This window comes from Simochromis diagramma, unplaced genomic scaffold, assembly GCF_900408965.1.
Source record: "Simochromis diagramma unplaced genomic scaffold, fSimDia1.1 OVJJ01000304.1, whole genome shotgun sequence".
Taxonomy (NCBI): Eukaryota; Metazoa; Chordata; class Actinopteri; order Cichliformes; family Cichlidae; genus Simochromis; species Simochromis diagramma.
The window spans coordinates 3,421,184-3,449,138 of NW_024387030.1; the positions used below are offsets into that span (position 1 = coordinate 3,421,184).

At 39.3% G+C, this 27,955-nt stretch overlaps 2 protein-coding genes and 1 long non-coding RNA gene across 3 annotated transcripts in view; 2 read left to right on the forward strand and 1 right to left on the reverse strand.

Annotated features, from left to right (window-relative positions):
* Positions 1 to 12,718: 12,718 nt before the first annotated feature.
* LOC120740410 (cytochrome c oxidase assembly protein COX16 homolog, mitochondrial) lies at positions 12,719 to 17,649 on the forward strand. Its single transcript, XM_040042789.1, has 4 exons — positions 12,719 to 12,879; positions 14,132 to 14,209; positions 16,186 to 16,254; positions 16,823 to 17,649. The coding sequence occupies exons 1-4, from the start codon at positions 12,820 to 12,822 to the stop codon at positions 16,934 to 16,936; spliced, it is 321 nt and encodes a 106-aa protein (XP_039898723.1). The 5' UTR covers positions 12,719 to 12,819; the 3' UTR covers positions 16,937 to 17,649.
* A 6,073-nt stretch (positions 17,650 to 23,722) lies between these two features.
* Positions 23,723 to 27,945, reverse strand: LOC120740411. Its single transcript, XR_005697361.1, has 2 exons — positions 27,834 to 27,945; positions 23,723 to 24,869 (listed from the first exon to the last, which is right to left on the reverse strand). It is a non-coding gene; the product is annotated as an uncharacterized LOC120740411 (long non-coding RNA).
* slc8a3 (solute carrier family 8 member 3) overlaps positions 27,034 to 27,955 on the forward strand; it is a 123,391-nt gene continuing 122,469 nt past the window's right edge. The window contains exon 1 of the mRNA XM_040042765.1: positions 27,034 to 27,433. The gene's annotated coding sequence lies outside the window, so the exon portion shown is untranslated. The remainder of the gene's footprint in view (positions 27,434 to 27,955) is intronic.

Below are 27,955 nucleotides of genomic sequence, written 5' to 3' on the forward strand. Positions count from 1 at the left end.
AATGTTACACAGAAACTAGAAATAGTGCTCGAATGAATGGGTGAATGAGACATTTTTTACACAGAGCTTTGAAAGCTCAAGTAGAGTAGAAAAGCCCCATATAGCAGCCAGTTTAGTTACCATAGATGTACATCAAATGATCATTAAAATTATTCTCGATGTCACAAATTAGAAAAATAATGGAAAAAAAAAAAAAAAGTGGGAAAAAAGAGGGCACACCAGAAAAGAGCCAGAGGCAGCTTTCGCTTATTAATAATTATCCTTGCGTTATTTGTCATGGCCTAGAGGTGAGTGAGATGGTTCTATGATAAATTTGACGTAGAGCGCCACAATAATCCACAGAGAGTATTCCTGTTAAAAACATAGAAACTCAGTCATATACAGTGGCTTGCAAAAGTATTTGGCCCCCTTGAACTTTCCCACATTTTGTCACATTACAGCCACAAACATGAATCAATCACGTGACAGACCAACACAAAGTGGTGTACACGTGAGAAGTGGAACGAAAATCATACATGATTCCAAACATTTTATACAAATAAATAACTGCAAAGTGGGGTGTGCGTAATTATTCAGCCTCCCGAGTCAATACTTTGTAGAACCACATTTGGCTGCAATTCCAGCTGCCAGTCTTTTAGGGTATGTCTCTACCAGCTTTGCACGTCTACAGACTGAAATCTTTGCCCATTCTTCTTTGCAAAACAGCTCCAGCTCAGTCAGATTAGATGGACAGCGTTTGTGAACAGCAGTTTTCAGATCTTGCCACAGACTCTCGATTGGATTTAGATCTGGACTTTGACTGGGCCATTCTAACACATGGATATGTTTTGTTTTAAACCGTTCCATTGTTGCCCTGGATTTATGTTTAGGGTCGTTGTCCTGCTGGAAGGTGAACCTCCGCCCCAGTCTCAAGTCTTTTGTAGACTCCAAGAGGTTTTCTTCCAAGATTGCCCTGTATTTGGCTCCATCCATCTTCCCATCAACTCTGACCAGCTTCCCTGTCCCTGCTGAAGAGAAGCACCCCCAGAGCATGATGCTGCCACCACCATATTTGACAGTGGGGATGGTGTGTTCAGAGTGATGTGCAGTGTTAGTTTTCCGCCACACATAGCGTTTTGCATTTTGGCCTAAAAAGTTCCCATTTTGGTCTCATCTGAGCAGAGCACCTTCTTCCACATGTTTGCTGTGTCCCCCACATAGCTTGTGGCAAAGTGCAAACGGGACTTATGGTTTCTGTTAATGGCTTTCTTCTTGCCACTCTTCCATAAAGGCCAACTTTGTGCAGTGCACGACTAATAGTTGTCCTATGGACAGATTCCCCCACCTGAGCTGTAGATCTCTGCAGCTCGTCCAGAGTCACCATGGGCCTCTTGGCTGCATTTCTGATCAGCGCTCTCCTTGTTCGGCCTGTGAGTTTAGGTGGACGGCCTTGTCTTGGTAGGTTTACAGTTGTGCCATATTCCTTCCATTTCTGAATGATCGCTTAAACAGTGCTCCGTGGGATGTTCAAGGCTTGGGAAATCTTTTTGTAGCCAAAGCCTGCTTTAAATGTCTCAATAACTTTGTCCCTGACCTGTCTGGTGTGTTCTTTGGACTTCATGGTGTCGTTGCTCTCAATATTCTCTTAGACAACCTCTGAGGTCGTCACAGAGCAGCTGTATTTGTACTGACATTAGATTACACACAGGTGCACTCTGTTTAGTCATTAGCACTCATCAGGCAATGTCTATGGGCAACTGACTGCACTCAGCCCAAAGGGGACTGAATAATTACGCACACCCCACTTTGCAGTTATTTATTTGTAAAAAATGTTTGGAATCATGTATGATTTTCGTTCCACTTCTCACGTGTACACCACTTTGTATTGGTCTGTCACGTGGAATTCCAAGAAAATTGATTCATGTTTGTGGCTGTAATGTGACAAAATGTGGGAAAGTTCAAGGGGGCTGAATACTTTTGCAAGCTACTGTATAACAGCTGACCTACTGGATGTGATGAAGAACCCATTATTACATGTAAATGCGCATACTTAAAAACTGTGATCCTCCAGAAATTGCTTAAATTTTATGGAATGTTTAAGGTTGAGCCCAGTTTAAGCAACAAGGACGTAGATCTATGTTTTTTAGAGCTGTCAATAAAGTAACTCTCAGCAGCATCAATATAAGACATGCTCCCTGCCCCGAAAGCTTTAATAAATGTTGTCCCTATGAGGGACCTTATTCTCATCAGAATTGTGAGTGAAAGTCAGGCGACTTTTGAGATTAGTTGGAAGACAACAAAAACAAGAAACCCTTTACATTATGGAACCATTGGCAAGAGATATATTTGACCGATCACAGCCAGATGCTGAAACAACAGCCAAGGAAGAGCAGCACCGGCTGTTTGCTTGCATCGTATTGCTCAGAGTCCTGAGGAAGTGTAATGCTCTCCAAAGCTGCACTAAAGACAAGCATGCCACCCACACTAAAGTGCTGCTAGACCAGATAATGGAGGGCCTCAGCGTTCCAAAGAGCATAGATGTGTCAAAAAAGCAATGAAAGTTTCAGCAATGAAACTGAATTTAAAAGAAAACCACCAAGATCTCACTGCCAACAGACATTCAGTAATACTCATTGCATAGTGTTAATAAATATCTTTCACTAAACATGAAAGTTTTCTAAATGTCCTAGTTTACGTGATTAAAATAAGTTATTATGTGTGAGAATCTCTCAAATGTCAAATACTTTTCCACTAAACAGTCGTCTTCTACATTGGTTAGGTTTTTTTTTTAACAAACATTTATTAAAACTTATAGTTTGCTTTGGAGGCTGAATTGGAGGACCAGTGTAGGAACCAAAATGATCAGATAGAGATGCTCCAGAAACAGCTCCTAGCATGTCAAAATCAACTCCAAGAACAGGTAGTTAAACATAGCCAGGACCAGGAGACACTCAAAATGGAAATCAGACACCTGAAAGCCCAGCTCTGCTCCAACAAGACCATTCTTCAGGAACCTCTGGAAGAAAAAGAGACCGGAGAACAAGAACAGGAAGAAAAAGAGGACTCCCTGCCACAGACCTCATGTCTCTTCAGGAGCCTGCGGGAGAAAAGGACACCAGAGGTTAAGAGCCCACCAGAAGTAAAACCACAGAAAAAGAAGAAGCGGAACTGGTGTGAGTAATCACATCTTGACCACTTCTTTGCACCACATTTACATTTGCGTTAGTTCTCCTTAATTGTAGACCTTATTTGCTCCCAATAACAATTCTTTTCTCTACACATACGACCACATTTCTTGGTGAGGAGGAGCTGTGCCAGACCTGGAACAATTGTAAGTTATAGTTATAAAAGAAAGAATACTAGGTAAGGGAGTCATCTTCCAAATTGTCAGTGAACATTTAAACGCCACCTGGTCGCGACAGATGGCCACCCCTTCCTGGGCCCGGTTCTGTCAGAGGTTTCCCCCAAAGGGGGGTTTTTCCTCCCCGCTGTCGCCAAGTGCTTGCTCATAGGGGATTTGGGGGCTTTTTTAAAAAAATGTTCACTGGCATCTCGCAAATATGTTTAAATTTAAAACATATTTGCGAGTCACATTTAGTTGTATATAATAATGAATAAAATTAATTAAAACATGAAAAAAGAATATTGGAAAAAATACATGTCTCATTGTTTCATATATAAATTTCAAATAACCTACCATTTGATGTCAACATATATTTGTTACATTTGCAGTGCTCATAGTCTTATATTCTTATGATTCTGTTCATTTTATGAGTATATCCTTCTGCCTTGCTTCACATATTTACTGCTGCTTGGTTAGCTTTAATCATGCCAGCATGAGCACAGGCAGAAACAGGTACCAATCAGAGATATCACATGTAGCTTGTGTTTATGTTCAGAGTGTTACGGTCCTGGGCTGGTGGCCCAGTGTCTTGATTTTTTAATGTTGTTTATTAGTCTGTTTTCCTTTTGGTTAATGGCTTATGACTACTGGTGTTTTGGTTTCTGTTGTGTGTTTCCTAGCTTGTGTATTCCTTTGCCCCTCATGTCACTCCGGTCCCTGTACTCTGTGTTCCCTTCTTTCTTTCAGTCTGTGGATTTCCTGTTTTATTTTGAAGGTTTATGTCTTATGTCAGTGTTCTAGTTTCGCTTCCTCTGTCTCATTCGGTCTAATTTCTCCGGGCTGTATTCCCTCCCACCTGTTCCTTGTTCCCTTATGTGTATTTATAGTGTGTGTCCTCCAATGTTCAGTGTCGTGTCGTACCCTCAACTTGCTGTGTGTTTTTCATCCATGCTGCCAGAGTTTATGCCACAGTGCAATAAAGCTGCCTCTTTTAGTTCACTGTGGGCCCTCTTGTCCTGCCTGCACACAGCACACCATGACACAGAGTAACATCTGATTTAAAATCAGGGAGCAAAGCACACTGAGATGTTCAGATGGTTTCTGACTCTCAGTGTTCTAATCAGCTGTCTTAGCATTGACATGTATTATTTGTTTCATATTATTTCTCTTGGAGGATGTAAGCTACATAGGTGCACATTCAATTCAATTCTGTTTTATTTATTTAACGCCAAATCACAACAGCCGCTACATCAAGGTGCTTCATATTGTAAGTAAAGACACTAGAATAATACAGAGGACACCTCGACAATCAAACAACTCCCGATGAACAAGCATTTGGTAACAGTAAGGAAACACTCTTTTCACAGAAAGAAACTTCCCACAGAACCAGACTCAAGGAGGGACAGCCATCAGAGGTGCAGCCACATGTAACTTAATGAACAATGCCTTATTAAGAATGATGCAGACAGATTTTTAGTATTGATATATGGAAAAAACAAACAAACAAACCCCAAAGAACCCCCAAAAAAGAGTCTCCTGAAAAAAACAACAACTTTGACTTAATAAGCTAAAATGTCATCATTTGGTTTCAACACATAATTATTGTTGTTTTTTAATTTAGCAGGTTTCTTTTATTTTATGGACATCAGCTATGCCATCAACCAACTGAGATACCTGCTATAAAATGAAACTGATTCTATAAACAGTTTGTTTCAGCCACAAATACTGTGAAAACATTTTCACGATACAGCGTTAAATTTGCAGTTAATGAGGGACTGTTGAAATACATGCTTTTTCTTATTTTAGTGTTACTGCCTTCACAGAAGTGGAGAGAGACGGAAACATACCAGTGTTTACAGGAAACAAGCTCCGCGACGGAGCTGAAGAAGAGTCCAGATTATTGTTCTTACAGTACAATATTAATGATAAAAGTAGCCTACATTAATGGCAGCATTATTTAATGACTGCGTGAATGCAGCCGATTTTAGATTTATTGTGGTGAAGAAAACATTTTGGATATGTTATTGTATGAACAGTTTCTAGACAAAAACAATTAAAACACTGTAAAAAATGCTTAAAGATCCAGTGTATTCCTTACTTAGAAATGACCTATCGGATGTGATACTAACACATTATTTACCGATCATCACCATATGATCCTGGCAACTCAACCGTTGTTCCCTCGTTTCATTAAGCATTTCTGCATTATCGCATTTCTGGACTGAATGCGACACTGCAGGCATTCCTTAAACTTTAAGAATCTATTTTCCACACACACGTTTGGGACACTGCATTTACATATATAAATAAAACCATTTCGATCAATACTTGGGTTGCAGTCACGTGGTTCTGATGACGTGCGGAGGCAGCGCGATTTTTGAGTGGAGGGCGGAAGTAAACATGGAGGACACTGTGGAGAGTCAGGAGAGCAGCTATTGTGCAACTTTAGACCCCGTTTCTCGGGAGAGATATAAACAGATAGTTAAAAATATATCGGACGTGATCCGTATTCTTTGAAAATGTCCGAATACACCACAGAAGTAAAGGATTTGCCTACTATCGACGCTGTGGATATCACCAACTACTTGGTCCTCCAGACTTCTTACTACACTAGGCAGCAAATGAAAGCTTTCAAGAGTCTGGAGGCGTACAATTTTTTTGTCAGCGGGTGGGTCCACAACCTTGGAACAAAACGTCTCCGTGATGGATACAGTTTGGTGTTTGCAAGGGTGAGTGTTTGTTCTTATATTGCTTTATCTTAAACACGCTAACAGTTAGCGTTAGCGGCTTTAACGTCAACAAACATGCCAAATCCTTAGGACTTCGTTAGAGTGACAGTTGTTTGTTTCAAGGTAAACCATTCTCAGAGGTCTAACGAGACACCTCTGAAGACTTGGGTAATTGCAAAGGAGGATGGAGAAGTGATTGCAAAATACTTGGGCAGCCTATAGTCCCAATCAAGTCAATATTAGACTACTAACTTAAAAGCACTAAGTAAACGAGAATTTAACGACAACATAATGCTAATAAGTTCGTTTGCAAACATAACATTACCTCTGACGAAGTGGTCGCTGCAGACACGGGCATTGGCAGACTCTGCTCCTCCCGACTGTAAACGTAAATTTAAAATCCATTTTTTCCTACGTTTTTCGGTTAGAATTTTCCATTTTTCTCCTCTTCGTTGGGCTATTTTTGGTACCCTAAAATACCGTTTATCAGTTTCTCGGGTCGACCTACTGGAGCATCCGTAAACACAACAGGACAAAGGCATTTTGCGTACTGTCTGTCTGTGATTTTGCGCTGATCTTTTTCACTTCCGCCCTCCAGTCAAATTTCGCGCTTTACGTCGACGTCACGTCTACGTCAAATGAAACCCAGCTATTCACCTGGAAATACAAACAAAAAAAAAAAAGATTTATAAGTGTGCAGGTGTGCGCATGTGCGAATGTAAACATTTGATGCGTCACGAGTTCTCTTTGATGCGTCACAGATATGAGAATTCGCGAGAGCACATATAGGGACCTTAAACTCACCAACATTGTCAGTGAACTTTTGGCGAGTTTTGAGATCAGTTGGAGAACAACAAAAACAAGAAATTGTTTTCTTTTCTTTGTTTTGCATTTATATAGCGCTTTTCGATTTTCATATTTAAATTATGGAACCATCTGCAAGAGATATATTTGACCGATCACAGCCAGGTCCTGAAACAACAGCCAAGGAAGAGCAGCACCGGCTGTTTGCTTGCATCGTATTGCTCAGAGTCCTGAGGAAGTGTAATGCTCTCCAAAGCTGCACTAAAGACGAGCATGCCACCCACACTAAAGTGCTGCTAGACCAGATAATGGAGGGCCTCAGCTTCCCAAAGAGCATAGACATGTCAAAAAATGTCGTCAAACGGATCAGCAGGACTGTCCTCAGTGACCTTCAAAAGGTACTAACTGCTGAGAAACTGAAAAACACAATTACCACACCAGATCCTGCTGTGGACAGAATAATTGTGAAGGTTTTTCAGTTCTGTATGAACGAAATCCTCGAGCAGATTGCAAGGAGGCCAAGGGGTTTTTGGCGTGATGATGCCATCAAATTCCTAATTGCTGCTGCTGTATTTGTCTGTGCCATTCTTTTGGCGGCATTCCTCATCTGATAACAGAGCGTAACAGCTGCAGATGGAAGTTTACAACACATTTGCGTTAGTTCTCCTTAATTGTAGACCTTATTTGCTCCCAATAACAATTCTTTTCTCTACACATACGACCACATTTCTTGGTGAGGAGGAGCTGTGCAGGACCTGGAACAATTGTAAGTTATAGTTATAAAAGAAAGAATTCTAGGTAAGGGAGTCATCTTCCTTACAATACAGCTAAATTGTCAGTGAACATTTAAATGCCACCTGGTCGCGACAGATGGCCACCCCTTCCTGGGCCCGGTTCTGTCGGAGGTTTCCCCCAAAGGGGGGTTTTTCCTCCCCGCTGTCGCCAAGTGCTTGCTCATAGGGGATTTGGGGGCTTTTTAAAAAAAAAAAAAAAAGTTCACTGGCATCTCGCAAATATGTTTTAAATGTAAACATATTTGCGAGTCACAATTAGTTGTATATAATAATGAATAAAATTAATTAAAACAAATGAAAAAAGAATATTGGAAAAAATACACGTCTCATTGTTTCATATATAAATTTCAAATAACCTACCATTTGATGTCAACATATATTTGTTACATTTGCAGTGCTCATAGTCTTATATTCTTATGACTCTGTTCATTTTATGAGTATATCCTTCTGCCTTGCTTCACATATTTACTGCTGCTTGGCTAGCTTTAATCATGCCAGCATGAGCACAGGCAGAAACAGGTACCAATCAGAGATATCACATGTAGCTTGTGTTTATGTTCAGAGTGACATCTGATTTAAAAGCAGGGAGGAAAGGACACTGAGATGTTCAGATGTTTTCTGACTCTATTTTTTTTTCTTTTGTCATTACTCAAAAGAGCTACTTTTCAACTTTCAAACTTCTGTGTGAATATCAGTTTTCAACAGTTCTGCACTTTTGTTTTCAAGTGAAAAACTCTCTTTTTCAGCTTATTCAACATTTTTAACTTAACATTCAGCAATCATTTTTGAGGCAACAATTTTGCATAGTTTTTTTTTTTTAAGTTCTACGAACTAATTAGATTTTACAATGCAACAGCTACAGTTGCCCTGGGGAAATCAAGCAAAGGAAATGGGGTCTAGCTGGGTCTGGACTGATTGGTCCAGTGGTTTGTAGAAACGTACTCCATTTCTTTCATCACAGCTGTCCTGTGCCAGATGAGGCAGACATTATGTCAGAAACATCAGGAACCCTGAAGTTCATTCCAGTAATCAAATAGGACCCAGCAGCTCCCTCAGAGGGAAGAATTGTTTTTATTTATTTTTATTTTCTTTTTTTGTTCTGAGACATGTGAAGGTAGAGACACCAGTAACCATAGTCAGTTGTCTTCCAGGGGCCAGAGCAGGTGACAATGAGGGAAATTTAAAACTGCTGGCTGAGGGTAAATGTAAATTCAGTAAAATGAAAAAGGCAGTAATGACACTCAGTTACGTCAATCGGAGGTCATGAAAATCAATATTGAATTGGTGTGTAACTTTACCAGAACAATATCGGGCTCTGTAGTTTTCTCTGGTCCCCTCCCCAATTGGACCAGGAGTCACATGTTTAGCCACATGTTCTCCTTATATTTCTGTCTGTCTGAGTGGAGTCCAAAAAACAATGTGGGTTTTATCAATAATTGGGAAACTTTCTGGGGCCTCTGGATGTCTGGGGCCTGGATCTCCTCCATACCTGCTTCATGCCCTGAGGGACGGGGCTATGGCTCCCCACACTCCCTAGCAGATCGTTACATGGAGAAACCTTTTGAATACAAGCATGCTGATCCACACAGGTGTGCACACAGATGTACACACCGGTGTTCACAGACACAAACTACACCTTTCTTGGCTGCTACCCCAAAGCACATTGTGCACTGTCGATCTTGCGTACTGCACAATAACATGTAATATTTAGTATCTACTGTTATCTACTGTTAGCTAGTTTATTGTGATGGTGTTGTATTTATTATGTTGCTCTTTTTTGTTTGTTGTTTGTTTGTTGTTTTATTTTATTCCTTCCTAGTTAAATTGACCCTTTTTAATTTTCATATTTATTTCCTATCTTATTCATAGCCTTTTCTTTTTTTCTTTAAGTCACGAGCAGTTGTCTAAGCATTTCACTGCATATCGTACTGTGTATGACTGTGTACGTGACAAATAAAATTTGAATTTGAATTTGTTTTCTCTTCTGTTTTTTTCTTATCTCCATACAGGTAATCCAGATGTTTTGTTTGTTTTTCTTTTTTTTCTTTCCCCCCCTTTCTCACCGTCTCTTCTCCCCTCTATTTTTCTTTCTCTCCCTCTCTTTCTTTCATTCTTTCTCCCTGTCCTCTCCCGTCTGTAACAACTGAAAATAAAATAAATACATAATTATAATAAAGGTCAATCAAATGGACCAATATGGCATGACCATGATGATCCAATTGGTAAAGTAAATCTGCTTGGCATCTTTCTTGGCCTTCAGACAACAATTCTGATGGCTAAAGATCCAAAGGGGACAGGCACAAAAAAAAAAAAAAAGAATAAATAAATAAATAATAATTGGGAAACTTTCTGGAGGAAACCTGGTCTTGTTAGGAGTTATGGCATCTATCCCACGTTGGATGGAGCAGCTCTCATTTCTACAAATCTGGCAAAATTTATTAAACCCCCCAAAATGTGACTATCCAAAGTTAGGACCAGGAAGCAAAGTTGCAGTCTTACACATCTCTCTGCAGCTTCTCTCCTCCTGTTATCCCCCTAAAAGTTCCATGCCTTTAGCAGCTCGCAAACAGGCAAAAAATAAACTAAAAAACACCAAAAAAACGACTTAAACATAAAAAATCACAAAGAAAGAACAATATCCACATCTGTACCAAAGAGTAAAACAGACATTTTATCTGATTTAGTACTCAGCTCAGATAAAATAATTATTGTGGGTAATTTTAACATTCATGTAGGTGCTAAAAATGACACCCTCGACACAGCATTTAATCTGTTATTAGACTCAATTGGCTTCTCTCAAAATGTAAAAGAACCCACCCACCACTTTAATCACACTCTAGATCTTGTGGTATATGTATATATACATATATACATATGGCATAGAAAATGAATATTTAACCCTTTCACGCATAGTGGTCACTACAGTGGACAGCTATTCAAAAGCTGTTTTCTTGTATTTGTGTCAGTGTTGATGGTATATTTGCACATAAACCACTACATTGGACTCTGATGTGTCACTCCATACATATCAGTTGTCCACCTAAGTGGCTGTCCACCTAGGTGGACATGTGAAAAGCTTTTTGAAAAGTACGTTTAAAAAAAATGTTTAAAAAAAAATAGTTCAAAAATCCTTTTTTCATGCCTAAAGATGAATAAAAATTCTTAAGAAAAAAATCCTGATTGAGGTTGTCGTAATTTATGCATGAAACAGTGTTTCCTGAAAACCCTCTTCTGTCTGATCATTTCCTGATAACATTTTAATTATCAATAATTGATTACACGGCAGTGGGGAGTCGAGTTCATCAAAGTAGATGTCTTTCTGAAAGTGCTAAGTTTAAGAATATAATCCACCCACTGTTATCATCTTCAATGCCCTTCATCCTCTTCATCTGCCCACAGAAGTCAATTATCTTGTTAATAATTTTGTCTCCTCACTACGTATGACACTGGATACTGTAGCACCAGGGAAAAATAGAGCATCAGATCAGAAGTACTTGACTCCCTGGTATAATTCTCAAACACATAGCCATTGCACAGCAGCTTTACACTAACGGACCTGCAAAGTGTTGGACTGATGCCAACACAAACCAGGTCCCTGACAATAAGAAAACAGCAGTTGTTGTGCACAGCATGTTGGGGTCAACATATAACATGTGAGACAAGCGCTTCACACATGAACTCAAAAACTCTTTGAATAAATGTTCTGTGTCATTAACTGATATTTTCTGGTAATAGAAAAATTGAAAGTTCTGTTTATATTACCATTTCCAAGCACTTCTTTTCACTTATTATGACTCGTTTGTTTTATATATAAGATATTGTTTATATTGTTTGCTTCTGTGTTTTGTGTGAATGTACTTCTTTATATCCTTAAACATACAATTACAACCTAATACACCATTTGCTCAAAAATGCGTAAATTATAACTTATCAAATTAATCTGTGCTTAGTACACAACAATTAATGTTAAATATTCTTTTATTCTCCTCAACTCAAACACTATACTAAAATATAATGACAGCGTCCATCTCATCATAAAACAACTAAACAGCTAATACACGAGGACATGAACAAAATAACTCAGAAACTTTCAAATTTGAGCATTTTCATTTCCTTGAAATCAGGTTCCTCTCATGTAAATGTGTTTATATACATTCATTCAAGTGGCTCCCAAGTGTTTTCTTCAAACAGGACACCCAACAAACAATAAATGTCATTTTTAACGATATGTCCACATTTAATAATACCCAGAGTACCTTTAAGTTAGAATCACTGCCTTGTGGTTGTTTTGCCTCAGCCAAACAGTTAAGGTGTGGTTTACATCCATGTCTGTCCACTTATGATACAGTATACACACATAGTCAGTTATAGCCACTCACCTTTAATTACTGAATTGCATTTACTTCATCAGTGACGGAGCTGTAATTTGCCATTATTTGAATACATTTGAACTGAAAACATTTGAAGGTCACTTTGTGAAATTCTCAGAGATGTTTTTTCATTATTGTGTAAGCAATCATCAAACAAAAAACGTTTTATCAGTAAATTGCTTAATCGAAACTATTTCAGTGCAGAATAAACTTCAGTTGGCGTATCTTTAAAAAAATAATTTTCATCTGGTTTTGTGGGATATAAACTACTTCAGATCACCTTTGGATATTTTGGATAGAACTCAGTTTTGTTTCACCTGACAGCAGCCCTTTCCACTACTCTCCAAAGCTTTCTGTGAATCATTTTATATTATTTAATTGAATTTGGATCATCTGTACTAATCGTCGTTAGAAATTAGACGGTGCATAATAGAGAAAGATATCTATTTTTATTTTTATTTTTATTTTTATTTTTATAAAGATATTTCAACAACAGTTTCATGCTACAAATTCACAGGATATAAAGTGATTGGTGCTCAAAATATCCTGCTGGGAACATTTATAGAGCCCCTGGTTGAGCGACATGAGTAAAGATCTGATATTTTACTTTTTATCTAAACCAACGAGAAAAAATGTGACAAACTCTTTTCCCTTATACGAACAGTCATCGGAACAATTCAGCGTGCCCTCAAAACTATACGGACCAGTTTGAGTGTGGGACCTTTTCAGGAAATGCATCTCAGATGTCACCTGTTTGTTGTTTGAACCTGTAACATGGGCTTGTAGTCTGAAGGAGAGTTATGTTTAATTTAAAGTTGCTGCAGAAAAACAAAACGGTGAAATATGGAATCCCTATGCTTGTAAGTAACTTTTATGCGAAGATATTTACGGAGACTAAGCAGTTTGAGCTAATATTTGCTAGCAGCTTAGCTGTTTTATGAATGCATGACCCCACCGTGGTGCGTGTAAATGACTTCTTTAACCAGTTCACTCCTAATATTGAAGTAAGATCTTGTATCTGGAACTTCATAATAGTATTAGTTGTTTTTTCGTTTTGTCTTAGTTATAGTTAAATTGCGTGTTAAAGCCCATTTTGGGCATTTCCTTTCTTTGCTTCAACGACATTTATCTTTAATCGTGACTGTTTAACAGTATTTCAAACCGAATCCCAGGCTTCTATAGTTTCACTTTTTTTAGGTATACAAATGTGAGTCGAAGCATCTTAAAGGTTGTAGTGCTTGGTTTTGTTGACAGTTTTAGGAAGGAAGCTGTATTTGTTCGTCTGGTAGGCATACAGGCTCATATAGTGGACTAAATCATTAAGGTTTTAGATAGTTAACAATTCTTGTTCTGTTTTGAAAGTCTTGAAAGCTACAGTGACCGCAGCATTTATTTTCTTATTTATTTATATCCACTTTAACGAGAAATACCTAAGTTATACCATAAAGTACTGTGCAAAGGTCTCGAACCATTCCTGGATTCTTTATATTTTGCCTATCCTTCCTCGTAAGTCACATCCTTACGAAATAAGGGAAATAATCGGTCAAGGACATGACAGATGACCTCACAGGTGCATTTCACCCTTCAGATCCATCTACTGTTCACCTCATCATAAATGGTGTCACTGGCTGTCAGGAAGCCATTCTTAAGGAAGGGAAACAGGAGTCATCCTGAAAATCAGTGACAACAGGTCTGTTGCAGTAATGAATAGAAATCTTATCAAATTATTGGTTCAAGCTGTCACCAATATGTGCAGAGGACCTCAGGAGACAGGTACAACAATCCGTTAAACATTGTAGAGGTCTGTCATGGTTTGGGACTTCAGTTCAGCCAGTGGTGTTGGAGATCTTCTCAAAAATGATGGAATTATGAACACAGAAAGTTACCATCAGATTTGATCCACCATGAGAAAGCACGTGATCGGCAACAGCTTCATTTTTTCTGCTTTATATACTGTATTTACATGTGTGTTTATTTCAATAAATTGCTTGATGCTATTTACTGATTTACCTAGCAAAATATAACAAAGTGTGGAGTGCTTCCAGACTTTTGCACGGTGCTGTAGATAACCACAATGCTTATGGTTCCATTCTCTTATATTTCTTATTTCAGTTGCTGGTAGTTGGTGGTTCCTTTGGCTTGCGGGAGTTCACACAAATCCGGTATGATTCCCAGAAGATCAGAAAAAGGGTTTGTAATTTGATTCCTTTTGTATTTTAAGAAGAAGAAAAAGGATTTGGTCGAGGTTTATTCAAAGTCAGTTAATTGTCAGTTACATTTAAACTCCCAGATCTTTATGGTTACATAAACTGTTAAGTGGGAAAACCCCTTCCTATACAATGTAATTAAGTGTACAGTTAGCGGGTAAAATAATTTCTCTCTGTACAATACAGTAGACGGTGTGCAAGTTCTCCACCCAGTGGTTGGAACTGTAATTGCAGCAGATTTCCTCCCAAGTGTAAGGTGTCAAAACAAAACACACTTTGTCTCATTGTTAAGACTCCTGGATTGTTACAGATTAGTACAGTGTGGTCAAGTTTTAAGACATCTGAATTGAATACTTAGTCTACCCATCTTTTCAGACAAGCGGTAGAGTCGGTAGAAGAGCAAGCTGGGAGAACAAGCTCTAATAATACATTAAATGACAACCAATTCATTAAAATGATAAAAGGTTGGGCATTTATTAGAAGGCATTACAGTCTGATAAGCTGGCTGTGAGGGGAAGTAATAGCACAAGTTTTGTGTTATTTTATTTCGACATACGTTGATGCGTGATACCTGGGTGGGAGCCAGATAGCAGGGGCTTCTTTTCTTATTACTGTCCATGTGAAGCAGCACTAGACTGATGATGATGATGATGATGATGATGATGATCATCATCATCATCATCATCATGGTGGAGGAGGAGGAGGGGGAGGGCATTGGGCCCCTGGCACTGTGCATGTGCAGCAGCCCCCACACGTATCACTCTCTTCTGATTGGGCCTGCAGCAAAGAGAGTCTTGTTCCTCTCTCTCTGACACTGTGGAGTAAATGTTGAACTCTGCTGTGTGTGTGTTTGCATGTATAATTTAATGCATTGCATATCTAAAAAGTTGTATGCTCATGATTAAAACCACTCTTACTGTTTTTAGCTAGCCTGTTATTGGCCAGTTTCATTCTTTTGTTCTCGCAGATAAGTGCTCACTTAAGTCAGTGAAGCCACTCAGAGTAAGTCACTGTGTGATCCAATTTGCATCTTCCCTTCAATGATTTGGTTTAGCCTGTTGGCAGAAATGAACCTGAATGCCTTTTTTATTCCCTGTTCAGATTTTTGTGAACTTTCTTTATTTCTGGCATACCCAGTTTGTACCCAGTTTCAGCTGCTAACACCTCCACAGCAGGTACCTGACTAACTTAGGCAATTAATTCCCTGGTGTCAATGCTCTAGAATATTCTATATATTATTAATAGGCTGTAGTAATGTAGGTCTAATTGTAAATCAATCATGGTGTTATGAAATTCATCAGTCAGCTGTGTAACTGCAGCATTATTGCTGTGAAATATTAGAACTCATTAAAAGTAATGATTCAGAATGGGATTCATTTCAGCCCTATTCTCAGGCAAAATCAATTTGAATTGCAAAGTCCTCATAACTCGACTGGACTCAACTCTCTCTCCGATAACCTTCTTGTGTGTGTGTGTGTGTGTGTGTGTGTGTGTGTGTGTGTGTGTGTGTGTGTAACTGAACTGGGTAATGTTGATGGCAATTCAAGGAGAACAATTTGTACAGTAAAACAGGGTAAATTGGATCCTCCCTCTGGGTTTAGAGAGTTCTACACCGGTGAGACAAAGTGTAGAGTGTTTCTTACTTCTATTTATAGTCACAAGAAAAGTAGTTCACCTCTTCTACATATGTCATCTTTTAAATAGCATAATACATAATATTTAATAACATTGTGGGAAATGAAATGGTGAACTCATTTGCAAGTTGCAACTATACAAACCTTCTCTTACCTCATTTTAGTACTTTTAATTTCCTCTTAACAAACTATCTACAAATCAGTCATTCAAGCAAGGGGAGCCTTTGCATAACCTCTTTATTGCTTACTGTTGGAATTTAATTCTGTGACGCTGTGACAGCTAAGTAAACATTTTGTTACTCCTCTTTTTTCCCCCATCCTGCAGTTGGATCCTTCACTGGAGGCTAAAGTGAACATCCAGAGGCAGCCGGTCATACTGGAAGAAGAGTACGAGGTAAGGGGAACAAGGCTGTGAGACTAGCAGTGGAATAGATCAAAGACTCTGACGTGTGTAGTGTGTCTGCAAGAAAGCTGGGAGAGCAAAAATCATGCTTTTAAGTGTCAAAATGCCTCACTGACAGAATTTTTGGTGCATTGTTAAAAATTTTAAGTACCAGGTTAATTTACAGGAAAGATTAACAAGCTAGTGAAACCTGCTGTGATGTATGGTTCGGAGAAAGTGGCACAGACAAAAAGGCAGGAGCTGGAGGTGTGGCAGAGGAAGAGATGCAGAAAGTGAAGATTTGGATGTGGACAAGATTGAAAATTAGTACATCGGAGGGACAGCACAGATTGAGTGGCTTGGAGACAACGCTGAGATGGTTTGAGGATGGTGGATGTATTAGACAAAAATGTTAAATATGGAGCTCAATAAGGCAAGAGGAGAGTTTGTGTGACAGAGGAGGATGTTAGCATAGGATGAGATGGGGGCAGATGATCCTCTTTTATATTTTTTTGTTTGTTTTTTCATTCAAGGCATCTTGGAGTTTAACTCTGCCTCTTGTGGGTTTTTTGCTCTGCAGAAGCTAAAGGAGATGAATTTGGACGAATGGAAGAACATCCGTGGCCCTCGTCCCTGGGAGGACTCCAGGGAGTACCAGGAGCAGCAGCGCAGGAAGCTGAGCAATAAAGACTGAGACTGGAGGACATCAGGCTGAGCAGGCACACACACAAATACACACCGTGAACATTACAAGAATGAACTGTGGAGAGACCTGAGATTCAGTTATGGTAGTCTCTGCAGCTTCAGGGCCTGGACTCTTTTGTCTTTGCTTGTGCAGGAATTCAGACTTGGGGAATATACATTAATAGGCGATAATGGTTTCTTCTGGTTGTAACATGTTCACAGCTATTAGTCAGACTGATGTATCATCAGGACCATTTCTGCGTTCACAGATAAATTCATGTGGTGTCCAATATTAAGTAATATTATTATTAATTTTCAGATATAATGCAGTCATAAAACACATGCTGTCTCCATTGTTTTCAGCACGTGGAGCAGAGTAGGCTTCACACCTGAATACGTGGTGGTGCAGAGTCAAGCGGTGTTTTCTGATTTGCTGGGAAGTTGATAAACAATGACTTTATCATCATTTTTTTACACCCAAAATACCAGCATTGTGATTGGCTCAAGCTGTCCATTACTACTATTATTATGCCATAGAAGAAAAACTGGTGTTATAATTAAAAAAAAGTTGATACTTATAATTTAATGCACAAATATAAATCAGGTGTCACCTGTCTCAGCCAGCAGGTGGCCCATCTGTGTCCTGCTGCATCTTCCACAAAGAAAGGATTATATATCAATGTATGATTTACATGACTCAATAAATTATTGTTGTTTATCCACGGTGTTGCCTTCACTTTCATTTTGTTTTTGACAAAAGCCGGTGGATGTGGTGGGTCTTTGTTTACAATGGTATTGCATTGATTTACCAGTTGGAAGCATAAAGGAATAAATAAGAGAACAGTCCAGCCTTTCCTCGGGCTTTATACTTCTCGACAGTAATCTGTTTTTCTGACAGTTATTACTTTGCACTGCAGTGGATTTATTGTGCTTATAATAGAAATAGTATTACCTTTTTGCGTTTTTGGTCCTAAAAACAAAAGAACATGATATTTTCTGTATGCAACAATGGCCCTAGATTCGTACGTTTAGGTAATGTGTGGGTGAGTGACAGATAATGCACGTGCTGCCTCATCTCATTCAGCTGTGAAATGAGATGTAATGAATATTCTTCAGGTGCATGAAAATGTCTTGGGATACATTTTCCGCAATCCCTTTTTTACGTTCCTGACTTTTGAGCTGTTTTAATACAGAGTGTTCTTGGGCTCAGGAAACAAACAGCAGATCATATGTGAGGGTTATTTTTCCCATGCACAGGTTGTACAAAAATACATCTTGCTCAGAGTGCTGTTTTGTCATAGGCTGTTTGAATGTGTGGCAAAGCGCCATGAAGTAGCAATCGCCTCTTATCCGCCAAACACCTCTGAATAACAAAGCGGAGTAATCAAGTGTTTGTAACAGGATTAGCGGATCACATCAAAGCTCTCGCGTCAGGCAGAGGGTTGATAAAAATGTCTGGTGTTTTGCGAAGAGGCTTCTAAAATTAGAATAGCCACATGTTGGTGCATTTGTAATCTTAGAGGTGAATCACACACTCGTGCTGGATGCTCCACCGGGTGGCTCCAGGGCTGTTTTTGATTAGATGAATACTGTCTAGAAATAAGAACTACAGCGAGGATGCTGCTGTTTCTTTGGGACAGAAAAGATATTGAGTTTGATGATGCTCATTAAGCTTGGCCTCAATATACTGAGGGGTTAGCTGTGGTGGTGGAAAAAAATATTATTTTCTTTATTAAATAACAGGAACATTTGAAAATGTGATACAATAAAAAGTGACACATTCAAAGTCTAAGTAAAAGAAGCACTACAATCAGACTAACAAACAAATCAAACAGTTGTGGTAGAAAGGGAACTGGCAGTGTGTTTTTTCGTGATGCGGAAAAGTGTTCCATCAATTTTGACAAGATCATCAACATCACTGGATGAAATGCAGCCAAAAACCCTAAAACATTCGTGAAAAAGCAGCCAGTGTCCAAAGAAAAACTTTGAAAGACGTTAACAGAACCTAGAAAACTATTACTCATGATCATTTTTTCCAAAAATAACGAAATATAAAATTAAAAATCTGGCTCCTAGAAAGCAAAGATATAAAGAAATGGGGGTAGCTCAAGATTTTTCCGTGGACATGATAAATATTTGTCAGCATGAACGTGGTTGATATTAACATGGTAACAAATGGATCACAGCATGATAGTATTAGCAGTTAGCTTCCTCACAGATGTCCTTTCATCACTGCAGACTTTTGGCGTCGGTCTCCTAAACACAGATTGCACCATGTCCTGGAAAAAAAACAAAAAAAAAGAAACAAAAAGAAACAAGATTCTTGGACGAAGTGTAACACATGTCTAGGAAAGTGGGCCCTTCTCTTGCTAGCAAGGAAATCTCTAGAAGACAAAATGATGTGTGAAATTAGGTGAGGTGGCTTTGCTTTCAGCTAAACATCCCACTCATTTAGCCGTTTCTTTATTTCCTCCACACTGTCCTACTTCACTGTACATTATATGGAAGTTATTTAGCTCAGTGTTTGGTGAACCGTGTAACCTTGTTAATTGTGTACGGCTCTACAGCCTCGCAGCTTTTCCACAGAGCCTACTTCAAGTGAGTCACGTGAAGAAGACTTAAGAGCGCTGAAGCAAAAGACAGCTCTACAGTTCTACGATGAGGAGATATAGCGGGGGTGTAGTCATCAGAGGCCAAAATAGGTCAGCCTGGAAGGCCTTGCTATCGTAAGTGAGCTGCCAAGATGTGTTATGAGATGGAGCCCATATTTGAAAAACATACGCCCATTCACATGCACATCAATTTTTTATTAGAGAATGCAAGAAAATGCAATTAAATATTAAGTGGACAAGGCTAAACAAGGGGGAAATGAAATTCAATATTTACCATGTTGTTTGATGAGAACTAATGAAGTTTGAGAAACAAGAATTGTGGAGTCGGTTGAGATTCTGGGCAATGTGACAACTGGGGCTCTCAAAATAATCTTGAGCATCTTCCAGTGGCCCTATTCAGCTCTGGGGCCCCTCCATCAGTTGATTCCCCCTTTAATTAGCAGCCCTGCAAGTCTGGTTTTTAATCTGCCAAATCATCACAACTCTGATGTGGAAACGTTGCAGAAAAAGCGTTCTGCTCACAGTCCTTTTGGCCCTTGATGAATGAAAAATTCCCTCTCCGCAGATTCACTCACACATTCCCCAGATGATGATTAATTACCACTGGTATTATCTCATGAGAAGACATTTTTCACAAGGATTGCAGACATGACTATTCACTTCAGTGAGAGAAATGCAGAATATAATATCTCATTTGTCATCATCGGGTGAATTCTCACACCAGACTGAAATCGCAACGTTTTGATATTTGTTACTTAATGCTGATCAGTGACAGCTTAACCAGCAGACTGTCACTTATATAGGGAATGGTAGTTTGATTAAAAATCATCACCAGAAAATTAAAAAGAAATACTGTGTCACTTTGATGACACAAAGTAAACACTGGAGAATTGATTCTTTCCAGGAACTGTATTTAATGTGATCTTTGACGTTAGCATCAATGCTGCTGTTTTAAAGCTGCAACAAGCAGAAAGTTTGAAATCTTTAAGTCACAGAGACTGACGTTCAGATTTTTGATGAATTTGCTTTTTAGAGAACTCGATGTACAGGCATGGTAAAAAAAAAAAAAAAAAAAAAGAACGTACGCCCACTATGTCCAGATTTGACATATCTGGACATAATAAAAAAATATCTAGTTCTCACCAGGTGTTAATATATCAATATTATAAACAACAACACATATTACAGAGTGTTGTTATTTAGTTAAAAAAAAGCCAAGTACGCACCATGATCCACTTTTAGCAGCAATAACTTGCAGTAATAACTTTCTGTTTGATTTTATCACTCTCACATCAATGTGGAGGAATTTTGCTTTGCTCTTGTTATTTCAATTCATTGAGATTTTCAGAAATTTGTTCATGCAAAACAAACAAAAAACTGCACACATCTGTATTGCACTCATTTGATTTCGGCACCATTTTCTCTGCAATAAGTTCAAAAAGGCCAGTTTAGTTAGTACTTGTGGAAACCCCTCCTGCATGCCTATGTCCCTTTTAGTAGGGTAGTCACTCGCTAACTGTCTGTTGTCTTCTGTATTATAATTGACTGAGGATTTGAATATTCTTCCTGACTGGGGGCAAAATAATTAACATCATGGAAGAATAACTTGTGCATATCATCACAGATACAAAGCTTTCTCTGTAATATATCAATATGGAGTTATATATTTTAAAGAAACATTGATTTTTCTGTCTAAATTCAGTCATCTATCAGTTAAAATGTTAATAACTCAATTATTAAACTTAAACTTAAACTTTGTTTCATGATGATGCCTGGTATTAGACTCCATTCAGTTAGTATCAGTTTGTAGTTTCAGGATTTTCTATGTTATATCTGTGAAATTTTATACATTAAAGGAAAATAACAGAGTTTTATCAAATATGAAAACGGTCTTTAGTTAGGGAGAGCCTTCATCACCCTTCTGAGTCTCAGAGAGATGCAGAAAATAGAGACTTTTACTACCTGGAGGAGGGGGAAGAGAGGAGGAAAAGTGAGTCGAGAAATGGCCCTTGTGCTTATTTTATTTAGGCCCGCTTTCTCTCTTTTTCTTTCATTTCTATAAATAGACAGACGCTTGGCAGCTGAGGGGGTAGTCCACGCAGAACAAATGCACCCCCTGGCTGTTTCACTTCATTCGCCACATAATGAGCCAGACGGAACACGCACAGATCGCCGCCGTCACTTCCACTCTCCCTGCGACCGAGGCAGGGGCCACATGTTGCCATGGAGATGTGGCCGTGGGGCACAGGGGCCCGGGCGATGTGACGCTAAGTCCCTCAGTCGAACTGACCTCTCCGCCTTGATCTGTGTCTCATCCGGTCTTCCTTCATATCGCCATCCTGTACTTTTGATGCTCCACCCTCCATCCTGTCCTTCTTTCTGTCTTTCATTCAGCACCATAAGGCACAAGGGAGACGAGTAGATGAATGTGGAGTCCAGTGTCCTACACTCGTCTTCTGTGCACCGTCCCTCTGATGTAATGGAGTCGGTGTGGGTATCCCTCACTCACCCATCTTCCCCTGCAAATATATTCCGGACCAGTGAACCACTGAATGCTCAGCTCCAATAGCTGCAGCTGCGGAAGTGGCACTCTTCATAGACAGGCTACACTATGTGAGCAAATACTGAAGTAAAAGTGCATTTATCATATATTTGGGAAAGCTTAGTGGTTCCTCTCTATCTGCACTCAGTACAAATTTATGGACTGTCAGGTTTTTATTTGAGGAGAGGATTTATTGGTGCACAGTGGTAAAGCTTTTATTGCATTATAGAAAAAATAACCAGCTCGTCGTCTCAATTTGATTATGTGCATCCCCACCTAATCAAGCTAAAGCATGTATGTCTGGATGATGGGATAAAGGTGATGGTGTTTGGCTAGATGCCACAAAAAGAAGAAAAGATTTCTAGTGCAGTGGAGGTGTGAGCTGTTCTACCATATTAGGATTTTTCCTTCTGGGACTACAACATTGTGAGTATATTTATATGGCAAACATATTCAAACATTTGAGCAAATTCTTGCAGCACATTTTGTACAGCAATCTACTGTTATCTGTAAGCATAGATGCGGAATAAAAATGCTGGTCGCCCTATGGTGTGATTTGTTCCCATTTCTTGAGCTGAATATATGAGAAATGCCAAAGATAACACTTTGCTGGGCATAAAATAGTATTTTGTTTTGTCCCAGACAGCCATTAGCTGAAAACTCGGCATATCTCAGCAGGGTCCAGGGAACTAGAAGGACAAAGAAAAAGTGCCAGGCCTAAAAATTATCTACAGCAGATGAACTATGTCTTAAAGTCACGTCCTTAAGAAAAACACAACAATCAAACAAAACTGACAAAGGACATAGGAGAGGTTGATCTTCCCCATTGGTTGATCCATCTACTGTTCACCGAAGCCTCATCTGAATCCTGGACCTCAGAGGTCTCAGTGGATGGTGGTAGCTCTCAAGAAACCAAGTGTGGAGAAAAAGCTGAGGTGTGCCAAATTACACAAGAACTTGACTGAAAATCTCAGACAGCAGGTCTTATGGAGTGATGAATCCAAATTCTAAATTTTTTGTTCAAGTCATCGTCATGCACGAAGGAGGTCAAAATTGATGGAATTATGAACAATGAATAATACAATCCGATTTTAATCCACCATGCAATACTATCTGAAATGAACTAACTGTCAACTGACCTAATTTTTTCATGGGGAATGATCCCAAACAAACTGCCAACGCAGTAAAAGTATGCCTGGATAGAAAAAACTCACGGTAGAAGACGACCAGTCCTTGATTGGACTCCCCAGAGCCTGGACCTCTAGATTATTGAAGCATGAGAGCTTTGAATTTACTTTAAGAAGCCTGGAAAACTATTCCCGAAGACTGGTTAAAAAGAAATTACATAAAAGCTTTCCTAAGAGAGTTCAGGCTGTGATACCAAAATCATACCACTTTCAGTCTTGTTACAATTGTACAAACTGTTTTTGCCTTATATACTGCATTCCCATGCATGTTCTGTGTTTCACTGCCCTTGCTTCTCATTTTAATTGCAAAATATTAAAAAAAGAAAAAAAGTGGTGGCACAAGACTTTTGCACAGTTCTGTATAAGAACAGCAGACCGTTATGTTGAGTCTCCTTTGCTGGGAGTATAAACTGCCTCTAAAATAAACGCAGCCTCTCTTGAGTTTACTGTCTTGACAAAATAATGAGCGATGATTGAATCATAATTTTTCTGTTTCAGGCTACGATGTGCATCTGAGCTTCAACGCCAAATTAAATTTGCTGTAAAGTTTTCTTGTTTGATGAGGCCATAAGACACAAGTAAAACCAAGATTTTGCCTTTATACTGTATTTATTTTCTCTAATTCTTCAGAATTAGATGATAGATCTTCTTCTGATGCATCCTGGGTGATGGTAGTGTGTGTCAGCTCATCTCAAGGATAGAAGGGGCTACCAGATGTGGTCACAGGTTTCTCAGGACATTACAAATGCTACAATCAAATGTCTACATGGTAGATAACACTAAAACTAATGTATAATGCCAGACAGCCATTTAGCTAAGCAGTGAAGACCAAATGACCCTTCAGCCTAGCCATATTTTGATTTAAATCACACTCCATGCATCTTTTAAGTCTTCAGAGTGACTGCCATCCCTGAGATCTTGATGCAAGGTGACTCTCTACCTTTCTTGTTTCACAGGTTCACCGTTCATTACCACCTATTGTAAGTGGACGTCGCCTAGGGGGTGATGTTGATGTTACCTTTCCCGATGACCGCTCCCTCCTGTTTCTCTCACTGGCCACTCCCACAGTGCCTTTGCCTGGGTGGGCAAAGTTGTTGCATCTCAATCCTACAAATTATCAGCAAGTGCCGAGTGCAGCACACAGAGAGAGAGAGAGAGTGAAATTACGAATCAGAAAATGCAAGTGCAGCACTATTCTCTCCTGCTATGCTGTTTTATTCCCCACTGCTGCTGGTGCTCCTGCGTGTTGTGGCATGCCGTTGTCAAGCTTCTTGTGGTAAAACAGTGAAGAGAGAAATTAGCAAGGAGGAGCTGGAGAAAAGTTGCCTTATTCTGAGAATCAATGTCAGCAGTCAGTTTTCAGAGCTAAGACCATCAAGCCACCCTCCCCCTTGTAAGTGCTGCTCCTCTCAGTGGGTAGCACAAGCAGGCCTGGTGTGTTGATTACAAGTATAATCCATTAATCATCACTAAATGCATGGAGGACTTTGATGAGAGAGGCAAGAGCAGGCATTGAATTCCAATCATGTGATGCATGCTGGGTGCAGGTACACTTAAGCACCACCAGTATGTCCAGTGTATTCTCGGCCTCCACCCTTTTTCCTGCAGATAAGAAAACTTCATTAAAAATCCAACTGTAGTCTCCATACTAATTACAGCATTGCATGTAGAGGAGTGGAGGATGGGGGAGTGCTAGTGGTTTGGACTACCTGGACAGATTGGCTCATCATAGCACCCCTGCCCCTCTTTACCTCCGCACTCCTCACACACAGACGCACGCACACAAAAACACAGTCTGTCCATTTGGGGAGTGATTGTTTTTGAATCTCAGACTTGAATTCAACAAGCATGGAAATCTGAGGAGGCTAATGAGATTCTGTACCACAGTGCCGGACTATGTAATTAAAATCGGATCCAATTGATTTTTCCTGCTTTGCATACAGGCTCCGTCCCAACAGAGAGGGACTCGGCATGCTGCAGTAAGAGTCTATCCTTGTTGTTTCTAGACAGGGGAATAATTATTCATTATTGATTAACTGCTAATTATTTTAAAAGACTTAAATACCGGAATTAATTTTACATACAGTTTGGTTTGCTCTGGGAGTTTAAGGATTTTTCCCCCTCCCTCACAGTGCCTCAGGCCTGTATGATGCTATAATTAGAGGTGGTGGTGGTGTCAACATCCTCCTGCTTTGCTCCCGTCTCTGGGGCTTCGTCTGTCTCGTCAGCAGGGTGATTGTGCTGCATCAAGGACTGTGTGCCCAGCGAAGCTCTTATTGACTAGTAATGCATATAACTGGAGATAGAGATCATCGGGTTGTGCAATGCAACTAAACAATGGGCACAACAACACAGAAGAGCTGATGAGAGATCATTGAGAATGTGTTCAGCAGGACCACCAAGTGATCCCTTGTCGGTGGTAACCATATTCAAATAACTTGAACGAGTTTTCTTTTATGAAAGAATTATACGTATTAGTACTCATTTTTGATGTTACATGTTTTAATTTTTCTAATTCCTTGGTGATTTGATACATTTATAAACACATGCATCCAATATAAGTACAAACATGATATAAAAGCTTTTTTTGCCCTGTTTTGTTACTTATAGTTAAATTACACCTTTTGTGCCCTGACACATTCAGTATGTTTTCATGTACTCCATCTGATTTTCTCAGGATCATTAATAGAATATATCCTATTCTAATGTTACACCTCTAAAGGCAGCCTTTATCCCTAATGCTGATACTAATTAGGGTGGTAAATGGAAATGGAATAGTAATTATATTATACTATTTTCTACTCTTACTGAGCACTCAAAGTGCTTTCTGCTTAGTGAATGACCTGCTCTGCCTCCTGAGCCACAGCCACCTGGATATAATTTGTATGTTGACAACTTGCAAGTGTTCTTGTTGTGTGATTGATTGTACCGCTGCCTGATGACAATATAATGCATCAAATGTGGGTTTAACTAGCAGGAACGACAGATTGTGGCGCCATCAATTTATTGCTTATTTTTCAGGGACTTCTGTATTATAAACGTCCAACAAAGACTCTTATGAAAAAGCTTCTGTCGCCTGATATGAAACATAATAAATAACAACAACAAGCACCATGTCGTCACTGAACATGCAGTTCATCCAATGGCCACTTGAGGCTTGTTTTTTTATAGATACCCATGCTAAAAACGCCCACGAGAATTAAGAAGACAGCAGACAGCTTCAAAAAAGTATTGTATTTTAAATCTCACACGTTTTATTTGTGTTAATGAATATTTGCCACTTCAAACGCAGGTGTCTGTAGGCAACAGATGGCTGCTAAACTGAGTCACTGAATTGGACCTCTTGACAGAGATGAAGGTGTTGGTTACTTTTGGAGCAAATTTTAACGTCATTATTTCACAAATCATAATTAACTGTACTAAGGGAGCTCGAGGAGGTGGTCAGGAAGAAGGAGGTCTTGACGTCTCTGCGTAAACTGCTGCCTCCACGACCCGGACTTAGATAGTTGGTAGAAGATGGATTGATGTCCACCACTCCAAGTCCACCTCTGAGTGACTCCAAAACAACAGAATGAAGGTTTTGAAGTGGACTGGTCAAAGTCTGGAATATATCATATTGAGATGCTTTGGAATGACCTTAAAAAGCCTGTAATACTAGGCCCTCCAGTGTGGCTGATTTAAAACAATTATGGAATAATTGTTATTTAATAGTAGTAAGTAATAATAATAATAATAATAATAATAATAATAATAATAATAATAGTGGGCCAAAATTCCTCCACAGCAGTATGAAAGAGTCTGTGTCAGTTATAGAAAACACTTGATTGCCGTTCTTGCTGCCATGGCTCTAACGAATGGTTCCAACTGCCTGGAAAGGACACCTGTCACTCAACAGACATCTGACTGACTCAGTCCTTCTGGTGGAAGAGTTATAAAACTAATTCCCCTCACCCCACAACTTTTCTGAATGATGTAGAGGTAGCCATTTTTAACGTGATAATCCAGGAGGATTGACTCCCTTTTGCAGGCAGCCTCTAGTGGCACCTAGGGGAACTGCCATTTTTGTCACTTGCCCTGCTTGGATTCAGCTGTAGCTTCTACTAACCAAGCTGGGAAGCATTGGCTGATAACTTCGTCTTTGAGATCAGCCATCATGACATAACAAAGTAAGTTAAGAGTCCGTGTTTGTGTGAGTAAAACACGTGTGCTGATGTGTTGGGCCTTTAATGTTTGCTGGTATTATAAGTTGGCTCTTTAAGTGCATGCCTACAGCCATTGTAGGTTATATAATAATGCTCATAAGATGGAAAGAAATTGTTAAGATTAGTCCATCGTATCATATACGCGTATCCAGCGTATCCGCGCATTATTTCTGTGGGAATAACAAATAATAATAATAATAAGTATCTGTGGGATGTGGCCAGCCAGAGTAATTTTCATCTCGCTTCTGTGGCATATTGTATTTGCTAGAGTTAACAATTGTCTAAAGAACTACAAAATAAAAATAAAAACAAACAGGAAAAAACAGCAATCAGTTTTTGTGTCAAAACCTTTGTGATCTCCTACCTCTCGATTATCCCCTTCCTCTCATTCTTAGCAGCAGCGGACTGTGGGTCTGGAAGAGATTCACGGTTTGTGTTGCAGGTTTCTTCTCTCAGCTGATGGTGACGTAGTTGCGCGCCTAACCG